The sequence below is a fragment of the Callorhinus ursinus genome, unplaced genomic scaffold (assembly GCF_003265705.2).
Source record: "Callorhinus ursinus isolate GAN/ISIS: 27379988/994484 unplaced genomic scaffold, GSC_fseal_2.0 scaffold10, whole genome shotgun sequence".
Classification (NCBI taxonomy): domain Eukaryota; kingdom Metazoa; phylum Chordata; class Mammalia; order Carnivora; family Otariidae; genus Callorhinus; species Callorhinus ursinus.
The window spans coordinates 88,566,641-88,583,170 of record NW_027397072.1 but is presented as its reverse complement, the minus strand read 5'-3'; the positions used below and the strand labels follow the sequence as shown (position 1 = coordinate 88,583,170).

General features: G+C 53.3%; 1 protein-coding gene across 3 annotated transcripts in view; it reads right to left on the bottom strand.

Annotated features, from left to right (window-relative positions):
* The window catches only part of SH3RF3 (SH3 domain containing ring finger 3), a 361,498-nt gene that overhangs the window by 102,503 nt on the left and 242,465 nt on the right, over positions 1–16,530 (bottom strand). For all 3 annotated transcript variants that reach the window (XM_025869126.2, XM_073897932.1, XM_073897934.1), the window contains exon 4: positions 5,441–5,794. In XM_025869126.2, the coding sequence (XP_025724911.1) occupies positions 5,441–5,794 (354 nt within the window). The remainder of the gene's footprint in view (positions 1–5,440; positions 5,795–16,530) is intronic.

The following is a 16,530-nucleotide window of genomic DNA, read 5'->3' as shown; positions in this document are numbered from 1 at the left end:
AATAGGAATTAACCACAGCGGTCTTGGATGATTGAAGGCAGGAAGAAATAAACACACTACTAGTAATAATAATGACAAAAATGAGAGTAAGAAAGGCCTCCAACGGCAGTACTGAGAGAAAACAAGCAGGAGGGAGAAGGGCCGACTCCCTTGCACCTGCCCCGCCATGGCCACGGCCTGGCTGTGCACCTCCAGGAGGGACAGCAGAGCCGGGCAGGGGCACCCGCCTGGCCACCTTCCTTCCGGTTCCTGCTTGCTGCGCCTCATGCCTATGCCCCTGGCTCATCCAGAACTAATCCCGGGGCTGATTCTAGAGCCTGCGGGTTCCCACATGGTGCACTGAAACCTCATGAGAAGGCTGTGTCCAAAAGCACACACCATGGTGAGAATGGTGCACGGATTCCAGAACCTCCCAGGTTCCCCACCCTCCTGGCAAGCTCCAGACCAGGGAAGGACATGGAGTTAGTGCCTTTGAACTTCAGGCCAAAATCAAAACCTTCTTCCTGTTCAGCTGGCGGACGCCCTGCTCCGGGCCTGGGCTAAGCCTACACGACTACAGGTTTCTCCTTTTCTTTTCCTCGTGGCCCCTTCTGCCTGTCAGGGCCAGCATCAAAAGAGCCTCAGCCACAGGCCTCTTCTTGTAAAGGGCCGGAGAGTGCATACTTCAGCTCTGTGTTGTTTCTTCCTGTCCCTTCCCTAGCCATCTTCTTTTCTTCCTTTTAGAAAACAACCCTTAAAAACATGCAAATTGTCCTTAGTGCCAGAGCCATAGGGAAAACAGCCCCACTGGGTGCAGTTGGCCAGCCTCGGGCCCAGCACAGTGTCCTGGCTGCACAGCTGACTCATCTGGAGAGCTCTAAAGAGCTCCAGTGGTGACAGGACCCCTTTTCTGGCCCTCTCTCCCCCCAGCACAGGAGGACACACACCTGCCTGTTGCTGTGACAGCACGCCGGGCCCAAGTCTCGGCTTTGAGAGGGGAGGCAAGTACCTCAAGCCTCAGGGAGCCACTGCCTCTCTGGCCAGCGCATCAGAATGAGGCAGCAGGTGGGAGCAGACCTGAGCCCACCTGGATTGGGGGCCCAGTGTGGCTCCCAGGGCCCGCTGACTGTTACACAGCATCCCTGCACATGGGCCTGGCTAATACAGCGTGCCTGCCCTCCCTCTCTGACTTGGGTTTTGCTGATGGGCTGGGCCCTGGGGCTGGAAGGTTTTAAAAGCCTCCCCTGGTGGCATGACACACACCAAATAGGAACCAGGCAGCCAGGATCCATAGCGCTGTCCTGCAGCAATGCCCTACGTCCCCTTCACATCCCCCCCCCCTTTGCCCTGGGAGCAGGGACCGGGCGTTCCCTAATTCTGGGCCTCTGGTACCTGGCACTGGTCCTGTACAAAGAGGACCACATTACATTTCTGTACAAAGCTCCACACACCATCCCAGAAATGTTCTGGGATGACCAACTGTCCCGCTGTGCCCAAACTGTCCCATTTTTAGTACTTGAGTCCCCTGTACCCCGGGAATCCCTCAGTGCCAGGTGGGACAGGAGACTGGTCACCCTACGTGGACTCAGGGCCCAGGTCTAGGCCTGGCCTGTGGTACAACCTGGAGTGTGAGGGAAGGGCAGCAGCTGGTGTCTGAGGTACTGGCACTTCTTGCTCCACACAGCGGGCCGGGAGGCTCTCAAGGCCCCAGACCCAGGCCCCATCCCAGACCAGCTACCTTGGCGTTATGGGGCCAGAGCTGTGCAGGGGGGATGTTCCAACCTCCAGGTAGCAGTGACATGCTGCCGAGGCTGGAACTTACTGCACTGGATTCTGGGCAGGGTCCTTGGATTTCCCTGGTGGGTGCCTGAGGCCAGGGACCACACACGGCCTGGCCTGGTCATTACTGGGGACAGACCAGTGAGCGGCTAACAGTCAGGAGCGGACGCGGGCTCACAGGGATGCTCATGGAGCTCTGGCTTCCTTGACGGGAGGTGAGGTGTGGCTGCAGGCAGCGTCTGTGCCACCCACCCCCTCATCTACCTGTGGCCTTCCAGCACCACAGGAGCCAGCGCAGTGCACTGCACAGGGAGAATCTGGGAGCAGAGCAGTGGCCAGAATATACTAGGCCCGGGGCCCCGGGTGTCGTATCTGACACGCTGGGGCTGGTGATTCGCTCCCTCATTCCCTGACACCAGAGAGAACAGCCAACTGAGAAGAGGCCAGCCTGGGCTCACATTTCACCCTCCCAGCAACTGCACAGGTGCTCCATAGAACAGACGAGAAAACTGAGCCTCTGGGAAAAGAGATGGGAGAGCGTTTCTAGGGTCGAGAGGTACCAGGCAGTGTTGCACCCGGCTGTTAATGGCAGCTCTCCTAGCTCAGAGAGGTTCAGCAACAGCCCTAAGGTGCACAGCCAGTGTGCAGAGGAGCCCAGCGCTCCCTGTGAGACACTGCCCTAGCCTGCACGTCACCAGGTCCCAGACTAAAAGAAAAAGGGAAGGAGAGAGATGGGCAGCCTCTACAGAGCACCAGCCACTCTCTGCAGGGCCTGGCTGCCATGTTCTTTCTTCACCGCTCCAGGTCTGAGGTCAGCCCTGTATGTTTACAGAAGAGGAAGCTGAAGCTGAGGGGTTAAGTGACGTCCATAACCTGGACCCTTGTCCATGCTAGTCTTGATGGGGTGCAGGGCGGACTCTCAGATGAGCACAGCACTGAGACATTACTTACACCCTCTGGGCCTCAGTTTCCTCATGTGCGCATGAAAATAATTCAACCTACTGGCTCTCCTGATGGTGGGATTATCCAAGAAGCCCAGATGAGGGAGGTGAGATCAGTGGAGGGGAGGAGATGAGGATGGAGCAGCGCTTCCAGGGGCCGTGAGAGCGAGCCATCGACGGCACACACCCTGGATGCCATTCCAGGGACAGCGTGCTCCCCTCACTGTGCTCTGCAGGGACCCCGCGGCTTCAGGCTTAATGGAGCTCACTGCATTCGGTCTGAGAAGCAGGGAAACAGCTACTGTGTTTTAGAGCCATTTCTATAGAAACCGCAGCCCCCACACTTCTTTTCCACTTTAAAAAGGAACACAAAGGAGAGCGAGAAGAGTCAGTGATGGTGATGAGCTCCAACTCAGCTGAGGGGCTCTCTTGTCCATGCATCTCACACCCCCAGAGCATATCACCTCACTGGTGTGTTGTGTGTGTGTGTGTGTGTGTGTGTGTGTGTGTGTGTGTGTGTGTGTGTTTGGTTTGCATTTGGTTCATCTTCCTCCACAGGGCTTTAGAATCAAGTCAATTAAACAAAGAGCAGCATGATCATCTCACACTGGGTGGCCCTTTCCAATCTGATCTCCTCCATATAAGGTGCCTGTCACCATCAGAGCCTGTCTTGCAGACGGACACAGTTGGAGCTGCTCACCCAAGGCCTGGCTGCAAGCAGGGACACGGGCCCAGCCGCCCCGTCTGCATCCAGTGAGCTGCTCTTCCAGAGCCCACAGGCCCACTGCTACGAACTTCCTATACAACACCATACAGTGTTCAACCAGGCTTCAGTAACTGCCAGTGACAACAGCTGTCCTTGTTCTCCAGAAGAAAACGAGCCGGGACCCCTGACCGAAAGTGCTAACACCTCTGCTCCTGTAGCCCGAGAAGCCGTGGGTATGCAGGTCAGGGCTGCACACATGCAGGCAGAACTGGCCTGTGCTCATGATGACCGGTTTTGTTCATCTGACAGGGGCTAAGAGTCCACCGTGTCAGTGAAGACAGTCTGTGCCACAGCCTGGGTGCACATATTGAGTCTGGAGGGGTCTGGCGGGGGGTGCTGATGGCACATCTGCTAGGGCCAGCATTGCTCCACACATGCCCTGGGCACCAAGAAGCCCAGGCGCTCCTGCTCTGCCAGCCTGGAGCCCATCCCTTGAGGTCAGCTTGGCACACGGAGTCCCACGTTTGTGAATGGAGGCATGCCTGCAATGATGCTGCATTTCTCCAGGTTCAGGATCACAAAGCCCAAGTCTGTCTCCCCAAGCACAGAACTCTGGGACTAGGTCCCCTCCCAGCATGCCTGGCATGGCGGGAAGGAGGATCAACACGGCACTGTGGCCACCTCCAAGACCTGCACCTGGCCCAAGGCAGCAGCGCCGGGTGGTCTTCATGTGGCCCAGGGGATGGGCATCCCAGTGTGACGTGTGAGGCCCACAAAGCCGTGCCAAGCCAGGAAAGCGGCCGGTGGGTGGCAGAGCCAGGGGTTGGTCTCTGGGTGCATCTGACCGCGGGCAGCATGCTGGTGCCTGCAGGTCATAGCGTGTGGCAGCTCGCCCTTGTGCCACCTCTTATGTGTCCCAATAATGAAGTTAATTTGGGATGGGAGATAGGTGAAACCTGCTTTGCTTGACCTCTCACCCTTTTCAATGACCCTCCCAAAAGTCTAGAGCCTGGCCACAATTTTCACTTCAAGTGTAAAACTGCTAGAAAATGGGACCCAGGGTCCCAGTCCTCTCTAGCAATAAACTAATTCAGCACTTAAGTCCTTGTGGAACAAAGTCGGGCACAAATTAAAAAAAAAAAAATCTGTTCCTTTCCTATGCTAGGGCCTGTCTACAGTTGACCCAGACTGCAGAGCCTGGGAACTTTGCCTTTGTTTCATTAACTCAGGAGCAGTGGACAGGAGGGCTGAAAGCAGGTGAGGACAGGGAGGGGCCGAGAGAACATGAGACCCTGCACGCGGGAGCCCACATTGTGGGGCAGGAGGAAAGAGCGAGAGAGCTCTGCTAATGTCCATTCAGAACCTCCAGTGAACCCTGGGGAAGCCTGAGCCTTGGACTTGTTACCCATGAATTACAGGACATAGTATGAGGGCTGTGGAGCACATACTGGCCTGGGAGCTCCGGGGCCACCTTTGGCTGCTGGACTGAGAATAAGGCCCCTCCCCTTTCCTTTATCTTCCTAGTAGAATGGAACCAGTGCTGTGTCTAGAAATAGAAGGTATCTGTAAAAATAATAATCAAAGTCCCAAACAAGTTCATTCTGGTTCTGAGCTCTTGTTGAAAGGACACAAGATTAGCAAGTGTTAAGAGATGCTAAAAACATACTGGTGCTAAAAACAAACTAAACCCAGACTTTCTGTAAGACACGATCTGATGCACTGAACGCACACTGAGGAAGGAGAACTTTTCGAGTAAGAGCCAATGTTACTCGAAGGCTGTGTCATGGGCCATTGAGAAGCACCTCACACACACTTAGATACCTTTGAACACCGAGTACCACTCACATGTTTACTCTGGCAGTGACAAGACCAAGGCTTAGGGGGTCCCTGAGCCCAGGCAGGGAGAAGGAAGTCACGGTGGCCCCGAAGGGCTGCCCCATGGCCTTCCTCATGTAAGTTTGGGGACGGGATGCTGAATGCACAGTTGAGGATGGGGCTCCCAGAGGCCTCCCTGTCCACACCCCGAGGACGTTACCTGGGCGGGAGCACTGCAGGACAGATGAGCCAGGTCTGCGATTCTGGCTGCAGCCCGGGGATCGCTGGAGCTGATCAAAACCGGAGCGCTGATTTCCATGGAGTGCCTGTGGCTTGTGGCTTGGGAGGACTTGTGTGTCACACTGAGCGCGGTGAAGGAGTGGCGCTTCTTGGCATTCTTCTTGCTGTCCACACGCCGCTGAAAGGCACTGACCGCCCCTGTGCTGCTTAATGCGGGTCCTGGGGCCACACTGGCCGCCGCGCCAGGGTCGGAGGGCAAGGGGGCGTGGCAGCCAGACGCAGCCGCTGGGCATGGCTTGTCCATCTCAATGAGCTGCTTGGCTGAGTCATTGAGCTAGGTGAAAAAAGCAAAGGAAGGCCTCGTTAAATAGAGGTCACAGGCCCCAGCCTGCTCCCCGTGTTCACAGCCTGCGTCCCCCGTTAAACCCGACAATGTGTTCACGGTCCCACAGGTCTTCCCCACGGGGCTGCCCTGTGAATGGCGCCAGGCCCAGACACAGCAGAGGCTGCAGTGACATCTGTAGATTTTACTGAAATGGTCTCCAGGGCAGCTGTTTTCGTCTGCCCCAGGGTAGCCCCATTCCTTTCCCAGGGTGCCCGTTTCTGGGGTGTGAGGTGCAGACCGGCAGAGGGTATGGGACAGAGGGAGAGGCGGCAGGAATGCCCAGCCGTGGGCCCACACTCACCACGGTGACAGGCTCTGGCCTGCCTGGCACAGTTCTGGCCACGCTGGCAGGAAAAAGCAAGGCACGTGACCAGAATGCCCTTTCTGTCCCCTGGCGGGGACCGTTCAACCTGCTGAGCAAGAAGCATGGATGCATCCCAGATGTGGACGGCACCCCACGCACCGGCAGAACGCAGCCTTCCCCGCACCTCGGCCGCTTCAGAGGGAGAGTCCTCGGCTGCTGGCAGAGCCCCCTGCCTGAGGTGATCAGGGGAGAAGGCAGAACTCCGGGCCCTCCTGGGATGTGCGCACACCTGCAAACCAGCTGGGGGCAGAGAGGAAGCCAAAGCACAGACCCTGGAGTGCCCAGAGCTCAGGGCTGAGGGCAAGGCACAGTCCTAGGTGCCGGTTTAGGGAAGGGGTGAGTTGGCAGAGACCCCTGCAGGCAGTTTGAAGCACTCCTGGAAGCGGGAGCCAGCTGTGGATGGGCAGGTCACCTGGTGCGGGAGCCACACCCATGTCCTCAGCTGAGTGGGGGAATGGGGGTTGGAGCTGGGGCGGGGCAAGCCAGGAAAGGCCTCGTCCCCACCTGCAGGGGAGTCTGGATTAGGAAATGTCCCTCAGGCCTGGGACGGCAGAGGAAAAACCCCAGGTTCTCACACAGCATACACTACTAGGGCTTGCAGCTGGTAGCATCTTGGTGACTTAATGAAAATAATAATAAAAAAGGGCCCCTCTGATTTTAAGCCGTGAGAGCGGGGGAGGCTTCATCCGCACAATGCCGGGTGGATCAGACGCGCAGCGGTGCTGGCTGTCCAGCTGCCCACACACAGCCCAGGCGAGGCCGCCGAGCGCTGTCACCATTTCCATTACAAATACCTGCCTTTCAGAGGGAGGTTTTGAAAAACTCACTGTGGGCCCCAAAATGTGTGATCTAAATCCAGGATTATTGCCTTTGAAACGTTTCTTCCAACCAGGCTCAGCTGTTTTGCTCTATTTTATGACTTTATTCCGTTGCTTCCTCAGTAGTGCTAGCTTGCAAGAAGACCAGCGGCTGTTTCCTCCCATGGCCCTCCGTGGGGTGCTCCGAACACCCCAGGGCTGGCCTCCTGGAGCCTAGTGTTCGGCACCCATGCCGCAGGGCCAAGAGGAACACAGAGAAGCAGGAAGCAACAGGGACAACGCCTTTCATTTACAGGCATCGGAGCACAGACTCCGTACTTTCTGCCATGTGCCTCCATGTGGAACATTATTACACAGACATGATGACACCAACAGTGCCCAAGGCTGGGCGGAAACAACTCTGCTCTTCCCCAAAGCAGCCGACCTGGAGTATGAGGCACCGACAGAGCAGGGGCGTATGCACTTCCGGAACACACGGAGCCCTGATCTGAGCCACTGCTAGAGCGGCCACGGGCCCCACCGCAGCTGCCCTGGCCATCCCCTGCTCACCACCTGGCGCGCGGCTCACCCCACACCGCTCAGTCCTCCACACAGCTCCCCGGCAGGCTGCTCACGGCCAACCATGCTGCCTCCTCCTTGATGGAGACCGGAGTGTGGGGGCAGCCCACCTTTCTCCCCCATGCCCACAGTGGGCACTGAGAGGGAAGGCCAATGAATGTCCATGAAAGATCGGTGTCTCAGCAAGCTGCAGGAGTCAGGAGGGCTACTTCCAAGGGGTGACTCTCCTCACGTCCATCAGTGGCCTTAGAGTCCCTGACATCTCTGCAGGAGGCAAGGGACATACCAAGGAAAGACCCTCCCAACAGAGAGGCAGTTCAGTTTTATCTTCTTTACTGAACCTTTGCTTTGTGACAAGCAGCTTCTTGTTGGAGCTGTGTATACATGGGATTAGCCAGTGATTTGCCACCCTTGGCTGGACAGCCCGGTCCAGGCTTTGAGCAGCCTCTTGGCCCCAAACAGACCATGGGCCTGCCGAATCCATGCTGATTGCTGCAACTCTGTGGCTGGGTCCCTGAGGTGACACTCAGTGTTGCGGGGAGCTGCCATCAACTTCCCAGCAAGCTTTGATTAGCCACGTTGCATGATGCTCAGGACTGGGCCTGGCAGCTGGTGCCACCAGTGCCATCCCAGTCCACATGGCCCATGACTACAGGACATCCTCACCCACCGGCATCTGCCGGAGACAGCAGCTCCTGACTCACACCCCTCAGGTGCAGCTACGACTACCCATTTCCTCATACTCCAAATGGGGGCAGTGTCGGCTTGCCTGCCTGCAGCCGTCCACACTGCAGGAAACCAGATGGCTCTGCTCTCCCTTGAGCAGGCTGCAGCCCCGCCTCATTGGCCTGAGGGAGCCTGGCCAGTTAGCCTTGGGGTCCTGGGGGGAGGGCCGAGAAGGCAGGGAACGTTGAAGTCAGCCCTCTTGTTCCCCCCACAGGCAGAATGCTAGAACATTCCGTGAGTGGCTGCTGACTGCCAGTTGTGAAGGGTGGTATGTGGTGGGGAGAATGAGTGCTTCCTGGCATTCTGCCCCAGGATGCTCCCTGCTCCCCACCAAGATGCTTGTCGGGCAATGAAAGAGTTCGGCTTCTCCCTCTGAATGTGGCTGGTCACCCAATCTGTTTCTCCACCCCACAGAGATAGGAACACCTAGGCATAGACCCCCCCCCACAACTGGTGATTAACCAGTGCACCCAATAACTCCCATTTTGACTGTTTTTGGATGGCAATAGAAGACATTTCCAACTTCCATACAAAATGGAAGCAAAGTAGTGGCACCAACATGTAAAAGTCTTGCTGGGTTTGTTCATGGATCCCGAGGACAGTCACTGGCCTGCTCCCTCCCACTCTGCAGGAGGCCCTCTGCCACAGCCAGCCCAAAATCCAAACACTCAACCGCCACACACATTTCCTCTTCCTCGGGTCCGGTGTGGCAGGCGGGACGGAACTGGTCAGTCACGGTCCGTCAGGGACTGTGTGTCTGCCCCTGGCTCCGGACCCTCTTCCCAGGACTCTGCCTCGCCAACTTCATCAGCTCAGATGTGATCTTCCTCCACACCACTCTTCCCTCCAGCCACAGAAACAACTGGAAATGGAAGACGTGAAGGGTTTCTTCTTTCCGTTGTTCAAACAGTTCCATATGAAGTCCTCTTAGATTTACTGGTGGCGTCGTAGCTGCATGTGAATTTGGGGACCAGGTTAAATAAAGAAGACTCTCACCCGCAGGCTCACATGGGCCCTGAGGCCCCCTTGGTGAGCTTGAGGCTAGCAAGGGATTTGGACACTTGGCCCAGGAAAGTGCCAGAGCTGGGGGCCTGGGCAGAGCACGGTTACCCAGAAATCACCAGTTCTGGTCAAGAGGACTTTAAACTGAAGGTAATGTGGGAGGGATTTTTTTTTAAAAAATATTTTATTTATTTATTTGAGAGAGAGAGAATGACAGAGAGCATGAGAGGGAGGAGGGTCAGAGGGAGAAGCAGACTCCCCGCTGAGCAGGGAGCCTGATGCAGGACTCGATCCCGGGACTCCAGGATCATGACCTGAGCCGAAGGCAGTCGCTTAACCAACTGAGCCACCCAGGTGCCCTGTGGGAGGGAATTTTTAAAGAAAGAATAAGATTGGAAAACCAGGCATACAGGCTGATATCAGATGTAACATGCAAGAAAGGACAATGTGTTGAGGGGTGCCCTGCAGTTCTCAAGCAAAATAACAGGGAAGCCCCTCCATCCTAACCCTGAGGTAGGAAGTACAGCCTCAGCACAGCTGCACCCTGGAGCGATGGGCTGATGACTGAGACCGGAGGGAGGGAAGTACGTCTTCCGTTTCTGGGAAATCCAGGAAGCCAAAGAGGGGAGCATACTGGAAGCCAGGTGTCAACTTAAAATTAAGGCAACCAACAGATACACATGTACAGCAAATACTTGCTGAGCACCTGCCATGTCCCAGGCTCTGCTCTAGGTGCCGGGGGTGCTGAGGTGAACGACAGGGGCTGCTCGAATAAAGCTTATACTTCCCTGTGGAGTGAACTACTTAGGGAGCTTTGTAAAGATGCAGATTTTGGCTCAGTAGGTCTGGGATGGCACCCAAGTTTCTTCATGTCTACAAACTCCCAGGAGATACCGCTATTGCTCGAGCCAGACCCTCTTTGACTAGAACATGGACGGCTTTGCAACCTCGGCTTCACAAGGAGATGTTCTTGCCAAAGAATACCCACAGGACCAGAGACAGCAGCTTTTGCTTGGCATTTGCCTTTAATGCACAGCTCCAACCCCTGGTGGGCTCAGTAGAGCACAGGTCACAATGCCTGGTAGTTGACCTATTATTCCGGAGAGCTTCACAAACTCAGGAGTGGATGAAGAGTGGCCTTTACCTGCCTCAAACTTTTTTTTAAGATTTCATTTACTTATTTGACAGAGACACAGCGAGAGAGGGAACACAAGCAGGGGGAGTGGGAGAGGGAGAAGCAGGTTCCCCGCTGAGCAGGGAGTCTGATGAGGGACTCGATCCCAGGACCCTGGGACCATGACCTGAACCAAAGACAGACGCTTAACGACTGAGCCACCCAGGTGCGCCCCCTGCCTCAAATTTTTGTCAGGAAAAATCTCAGGAGCCTCCCACTTCACCGAGTGGGCAGGCACAGATGGCTGACTGCATTTTGATCTGTGCCTCTTATTTGTAAAACACTCCCTTCTTTACGAGACTAGATCATCAGCAGGGGCGAGTGAGAACAGAATGATTTACTTTCAGCTCTGACACCCCTCACCCTCCTCCTTGAAGGCTGTATCTGGAACACAGCTCGGGCCTTCGATGAGAAAGGCTCCCAAAATGAGGGTTCTCGACCACTGACTGAGCAGGTCAAAGCAAGTGGCCTGGTGACGACCATCAGCCAAGCACAACAGAGACCCACCTTCATCACCACCAGGCTTGTCTGACCCTTATATCGACCATCCAAGGTCAACACGGACATTTTACAGAGGAGAAAACTGAGGCTCAGAGGTAAAGTGTAAGCGTCTTGTTCCACATCACACAGTTAACAAGTGGCACAATGGCGACTGCTCACACCCTTTCTACCATGGCTCACTGGGTCTACCATCATTCACTTTTTGCTGCAGAGTGTGGGGATGCTTTTCTGATCTTGCTCCATCTTTGGGTTAAAAAATTATTATAGTCACTGAGGTATATCTTTGCCTTTGGCAGTTAGAGGGGGTTGGGTTCATATGAGAGATTCAAACATGGGCCTTTAAAAACCAGACCTTTTTGGGGAGCATGAACATTACATCATGCTTACCCTGGGAAGAACCCCAGTTGCAGTTACCAAGGGTGGGAGGCTATTTCTGTTCCTTTCCTTTTCATTTTAAATGGGTGGTGACCTCACGGGCCTGTTAACAATGCCAAACTTTTTTTTTTTTTTTTTAACTGGAATGTCAAACTCTAGACATTTGTAATATCACATGCTAACCCTCTGGGCTGACATTCTCCCACTCTGTAACAAATATTTGTTGTGCACCTGCTATGGGAGAGGCTTTCTTATCTCTGAAGGGGTCCCATCTCAGAACTAAACATTGTGTGAGGTGGTGGGCACGTACTGGTGTAATGGAAGCCCTCATCCCTGGCTCTCCCACACCCACCCAGCGCAGGGCCGCTACTTCTCTTCCATTCTGTTCTCCCTGCATTCCCTTCTCAAGGCGACTGGATTGGACAGGTGAGTGGCCAAAGTGGGCTGGTGAACTGAAGCAATTATTCAGATAATTGAGGTTTAAAACAAGAAATACCCAGCAATCAAGACAAAGGTGTAGACCTGAAATGCACAGAGAATTGCTTAATCTTACGTACAAAGACTGAGGGCAGGCAAGGATTTTGGATGAGATGATCCTAAGAATTAATGTGCGGGGTAGGGAATGGTACTCGTTTCAACATCCCATTATCGCAGACTGGACAAAGCCCCAACTCTGTCGGACGCCAGGGCACTTCCCACGAGGGGTGGACTGCACCACTGGCCCAGTCCCTGGACAAGCTTGTAGAGCGGGGCTGTTTCACACACCTCCGCGGCGCTGGCGGCTCCTGCCCTGAGACAGAAGGGCAGTATGTCCCTCCTTGGGGAGTGGGTCCCTCCACAGCAATCAGAAACTACACACCGCACTTCCTGTCCCTCAGTCTCTGCTTGAAGTTGTCGCCCCTTCCTTCTCGGGCACTCGCCCCAATTACCACGGGAAATGAGACAGCCCTTGCTTTGAATTCAGCCTCTTCACAGCGGGTTGTGTTCCCTGCCTGTGCCAGCAATCACACTCTCAGTGCAGTATCAAAACCCCCAGAAAGGAAGATTCCAAAAAGAGTCTGATACAAATTAAAATAAGCAAACAAAACTTCACTCATTTGTAAGAATGTGTGAAACTCAGAAAAAGGCTCATAAGCAGCAAAGAGTTATGATTAGCACCTTAGCAGGGTGTGTCTTGTAAGCAAAGGGACAATTGATTGGAAGTTTTGAGATGAGTATAAGGACCCTGTCATAATTTTGCCTGAAGATAAAACTTAGAAGGAAAAAAAAAATGGTTGTTTTCCCACAAGGAGAGGAACACAAAGGCACGGTTTATTCTCTATTTTCTGTAAGAACCCCCGAGGGGACATCTCTCTGCTTGGAAGGTGGCAAGAGGTCAGACCGTCCCAGCAGGGGGACATATGGCCTCCCGCAGAGGTGCCCCACTCCCGGAGAGTGCCCTGCCTGGGCTGTGCTTGCACATGCATTTCTGATCATCTTAGACCAGCACCGGAGGAAACGATCTCACAGAAGTCACGGGTCCTAGGCGGCTGGGAAAGGAGGAGGGAACCAGAGATGTGGCTGGTACAGAATTCAAAAGGCAGGTGTCAGCTTCACTGCTGCTCCCAGGGCCAGGCCAGCAGGGTGACCCAGTCCAGGGCCCTGTAACCTTTACCCCAGCAGTAAAGCACTTCGGGGCATACAGCTCCAGTAAATTACATATATTTTGAGTGTACCACTCTATTATGAACATCAGAAAACACACACATAAGAGAAATTGAAACTTACAAGTAAAAAATAAGTAAATAATAAATTTGAAGAAAGTTTTAATATTTCCTTTCTTTACTCACAGAGCTTTGTGCACCCTATTTTGGTGTGGGGTTTTTTTGGTTTTTGGCTTTGGTTTTTTTTAAAAGATTTTATTTATTTATTTGAGAGAGAGAGAGAACACAAACGGGGTGGGGAGGAGCAGAGGGAGAGGGAAAAGCAGACTCCCTGCGAAGCACAGAGCTGGATGCGGGACTCGATCCCAGAATCCCAGGATCAAGACCTGAGCCTAAGGCAGACGTTTAATCTACTGAGCCACCCAGGTGCCCCATCATGCACCCTACTTTGAAGATCTCTAGCTAAGAGTAGTCCTTTTCAAACTGTCAATTTAGTGGGTCCTGACCATCACTTTTTAAAAAATGAACCAGATTAAAAGAGAAAATACAGAATGCATCACATGTGCTAAGGGTAAAAGTAGTAGTTCCAGGACACGTTGGTTTAGTTTCACATACACACTGGTGTGTACCCTAGGTCAGGACGTAACATGCATTTCTCATCCTGAGTCACAATCTAAAAAGGCTGAAAGCCATTGTCATCAAGGGGAAAAGAGAGACATTTCCCTGCCAGGAAATAAAGTCCTCTTTCCCCCATCTGCTTGGGTTAAATGTGTGGTGCGGTTGGGCGCCTGGGTGACTCACTCGGTTAAGTGTCTGACTTTGGCTTAGGTCATGATCTCAGGGATCATGGGAGTGAGCCCTGTGTCGGGCTCCCCGCCCAGCGCAAAGTCTGCTTGTCCCTCTCCCTCTCCCCCTGCTGCTCTCTCCATGTCTCTCTCAAATAAATAAATAAAATCTTTTTTAAAAAAATGCGTGGTGCGCTGCCTGGGCCTGTGGCCTGGTGCTCTCAATGAACAGCCAGAGAGCCTATCTGGAGACACCCGGGGCCTCACAGTCTCCCTGCCGAGGACACAGTTTTGGAAACACTTCTTACCTCTGAATGCATCCAGCCCTTTCTCATCCCCTCTGGCGACACACATCCTTGAACATATGCACGAGCTGTGCTCAGGTTTAAGGCCACAAGGGAGACACTCATGGCCTCTGTCCTCACAGACCCTGGGTGCCTGTGCATCTGCAGTCAGGCCCCATCCTACATGGAGCATCTCTGGGACCAACCCTGAGGGTGGTGAACAGAACTTATGTGGCCAAGAGACCCGGGATGCTGCCCACGGCAAGCTCCCAGCGTGGTGAGGGACAGAGAAATGCTTGGCCATGGTTTGTGGAACACTAGCAGGCCGTCACTGAATTGTTCTGCTGTGGCCTGAACACTCTAAGTGCTACTTCCTCACCACTTAATTACAAACGGCCAGCAGCCACTTACAGAGCCTGCAGATAGCACGCATCTCCTCCCTTGTCCTCTCTGTCTCTGTCCCTGTCTCGGTCTCTGTCTCTCTTTCGAGATCTCAGGTCTATAACAACACCAGCAAGATCTCAGAGCTGATAGGGTTTTGAAATTTAGAGCCTACTTCTTACTCTTGTAAATAATCATCTCACTTCACAGACAGTTAATGAGCTTCGTGCCAGGCATGCAGTAGATGCTCAACAAATACCTAGCCAATGAACGGATGCAGCCCAACATGCGCATGTGTATGCAATAACATCTACTCATTCAGTATGATCTAAATAGCAGGTTCCATGCTTTGACCTGTGCGCTTATCGACCCCCCTGGGAGCTGAAATTTACCCCTTGCCTTGCAGACGCCCACCCGCCGGCTAAGAGAAGTAGGCATGCTGGAGCTCGCCCTCCAGACCTTGGCCTGAGCCTCAGGTCTGAGCTCCCAGTGAGAGCCCGCTCCATTCAGAATCAGTCACTCAGTGGCACCGGCTGTCACGTGTGAGCTGCACATGGCAACACATGGCTGGGGAAGCTTTTACACAGAAAGAACTTTCCTTAGGGATATATTCCACGGTCACAAAAGGGGTGTAAGGGTGTGCCTGGGTGGCTCAGTCATTAAGCGTCTGCCTTCGGCTCAGGTCCTGATCCTGGGGTCCTGGGATCGAGCCCCGCATCGGGCTCCCTGCTTGGCGGGAAGCCTGCTACTCCCTTTCCCACTCCCCTGCTTGTGTTCCCTCTCGCTGTCTCTCTCTCTCTGTCAAATAAATAAAAAATAAAATAAAATCTTTAAAAAAATTTAAAAAAAACAGAAGGGGTGTAAGAATATTCAGAGTTCATAAATGCAAACCGAATGGAAGATCTATTAGAGAAAGACTGGGCTAAGTGAGGAAGGAACTTAATTTCAATGGTTATGGACAGGAGCCAAAAGTGATACGAGTATTTCAAGGTAAGGCGGAGGCACAGGCAGGAACAAGAACACACGTGTGCATGCGTGCGTGCATGTGCTGTGTGCACATGGCCTCAAGCCAGTGCTCAGGCCATGGCGATTTCAGGCCAAACAGCCTGGGTCAACAGGCAGCGGAGTCATGCCCAGGTGGACTGGCTGGGGAAAGGGGAATCCCCAAACCACCTGGGTTTGGTGCTACAGAAGCAGAAGATCTGATTACTGAGCACACACGTATTAGATACCTGCTGTATGCCAGGGGTTTTGCTTGGCGCTGAAGGTACATCAGTGAAAAAAACAAAACCACTGCCTTCATGGAGACCCAGCCAATAAACAAATAAATATATAAGGATATTCAATATGTCAGATGGTGAGAAGTATATGGAGAAAGAAATATGAGAAAAGGAGTGCTGGGAGGGGGCGGGATGCATGGTTACAGGGGGTGGCATGGAAAGGCCTCTCTGAGAGAACACCGGAAGGAGGGAACCTGTTGACACCTGAGGGAAATGTGATGGGAGTGAGAACCGCAAGTGCAAAAGCCCTGGGGTGGGAGCAGGACTGGCAAGTCTGAGGAGGAAGAAGGAAGCCAGGGTGGCTGGAGCAGACTTGTGCGTGGAAATAAGGTCAGAGGTGACGCGGGTCAGTGGAGCGGCCTTGTCTTTCCTCTGAGACAGGAGATCTAAAGCAGCAGAGGGAGATCGGCTATGCATGCGGCAGGATCCCCTGCTACTGTGCTGACAGCAGACCATAGGGCCCAAGGGCTCTGAGGCTATTGCAACAATGCTACTGGAAAAGTCTCACAATTTAATGATTTACTGATGCAGCACAATCCCAAATTTGTTCACAATATATGTAAATTTATACATAGAAAAGAATAAAGGAAATAAAACAATATGCTAACAACATTTCATTTCATATTTTTCCTACACACATATTTATATTTACTGGTAGGATTATAGGCGATTTTAGTTTCTTTGTTTGCAGTTTTCTGAATTTCCCTGTTTTGAACAATAGCCTGGTGTTATTTTTACAATCACAAAGTTATTAAAAACAAAACAAAAGGGCAGATTAGGCTGGGATATCGAGA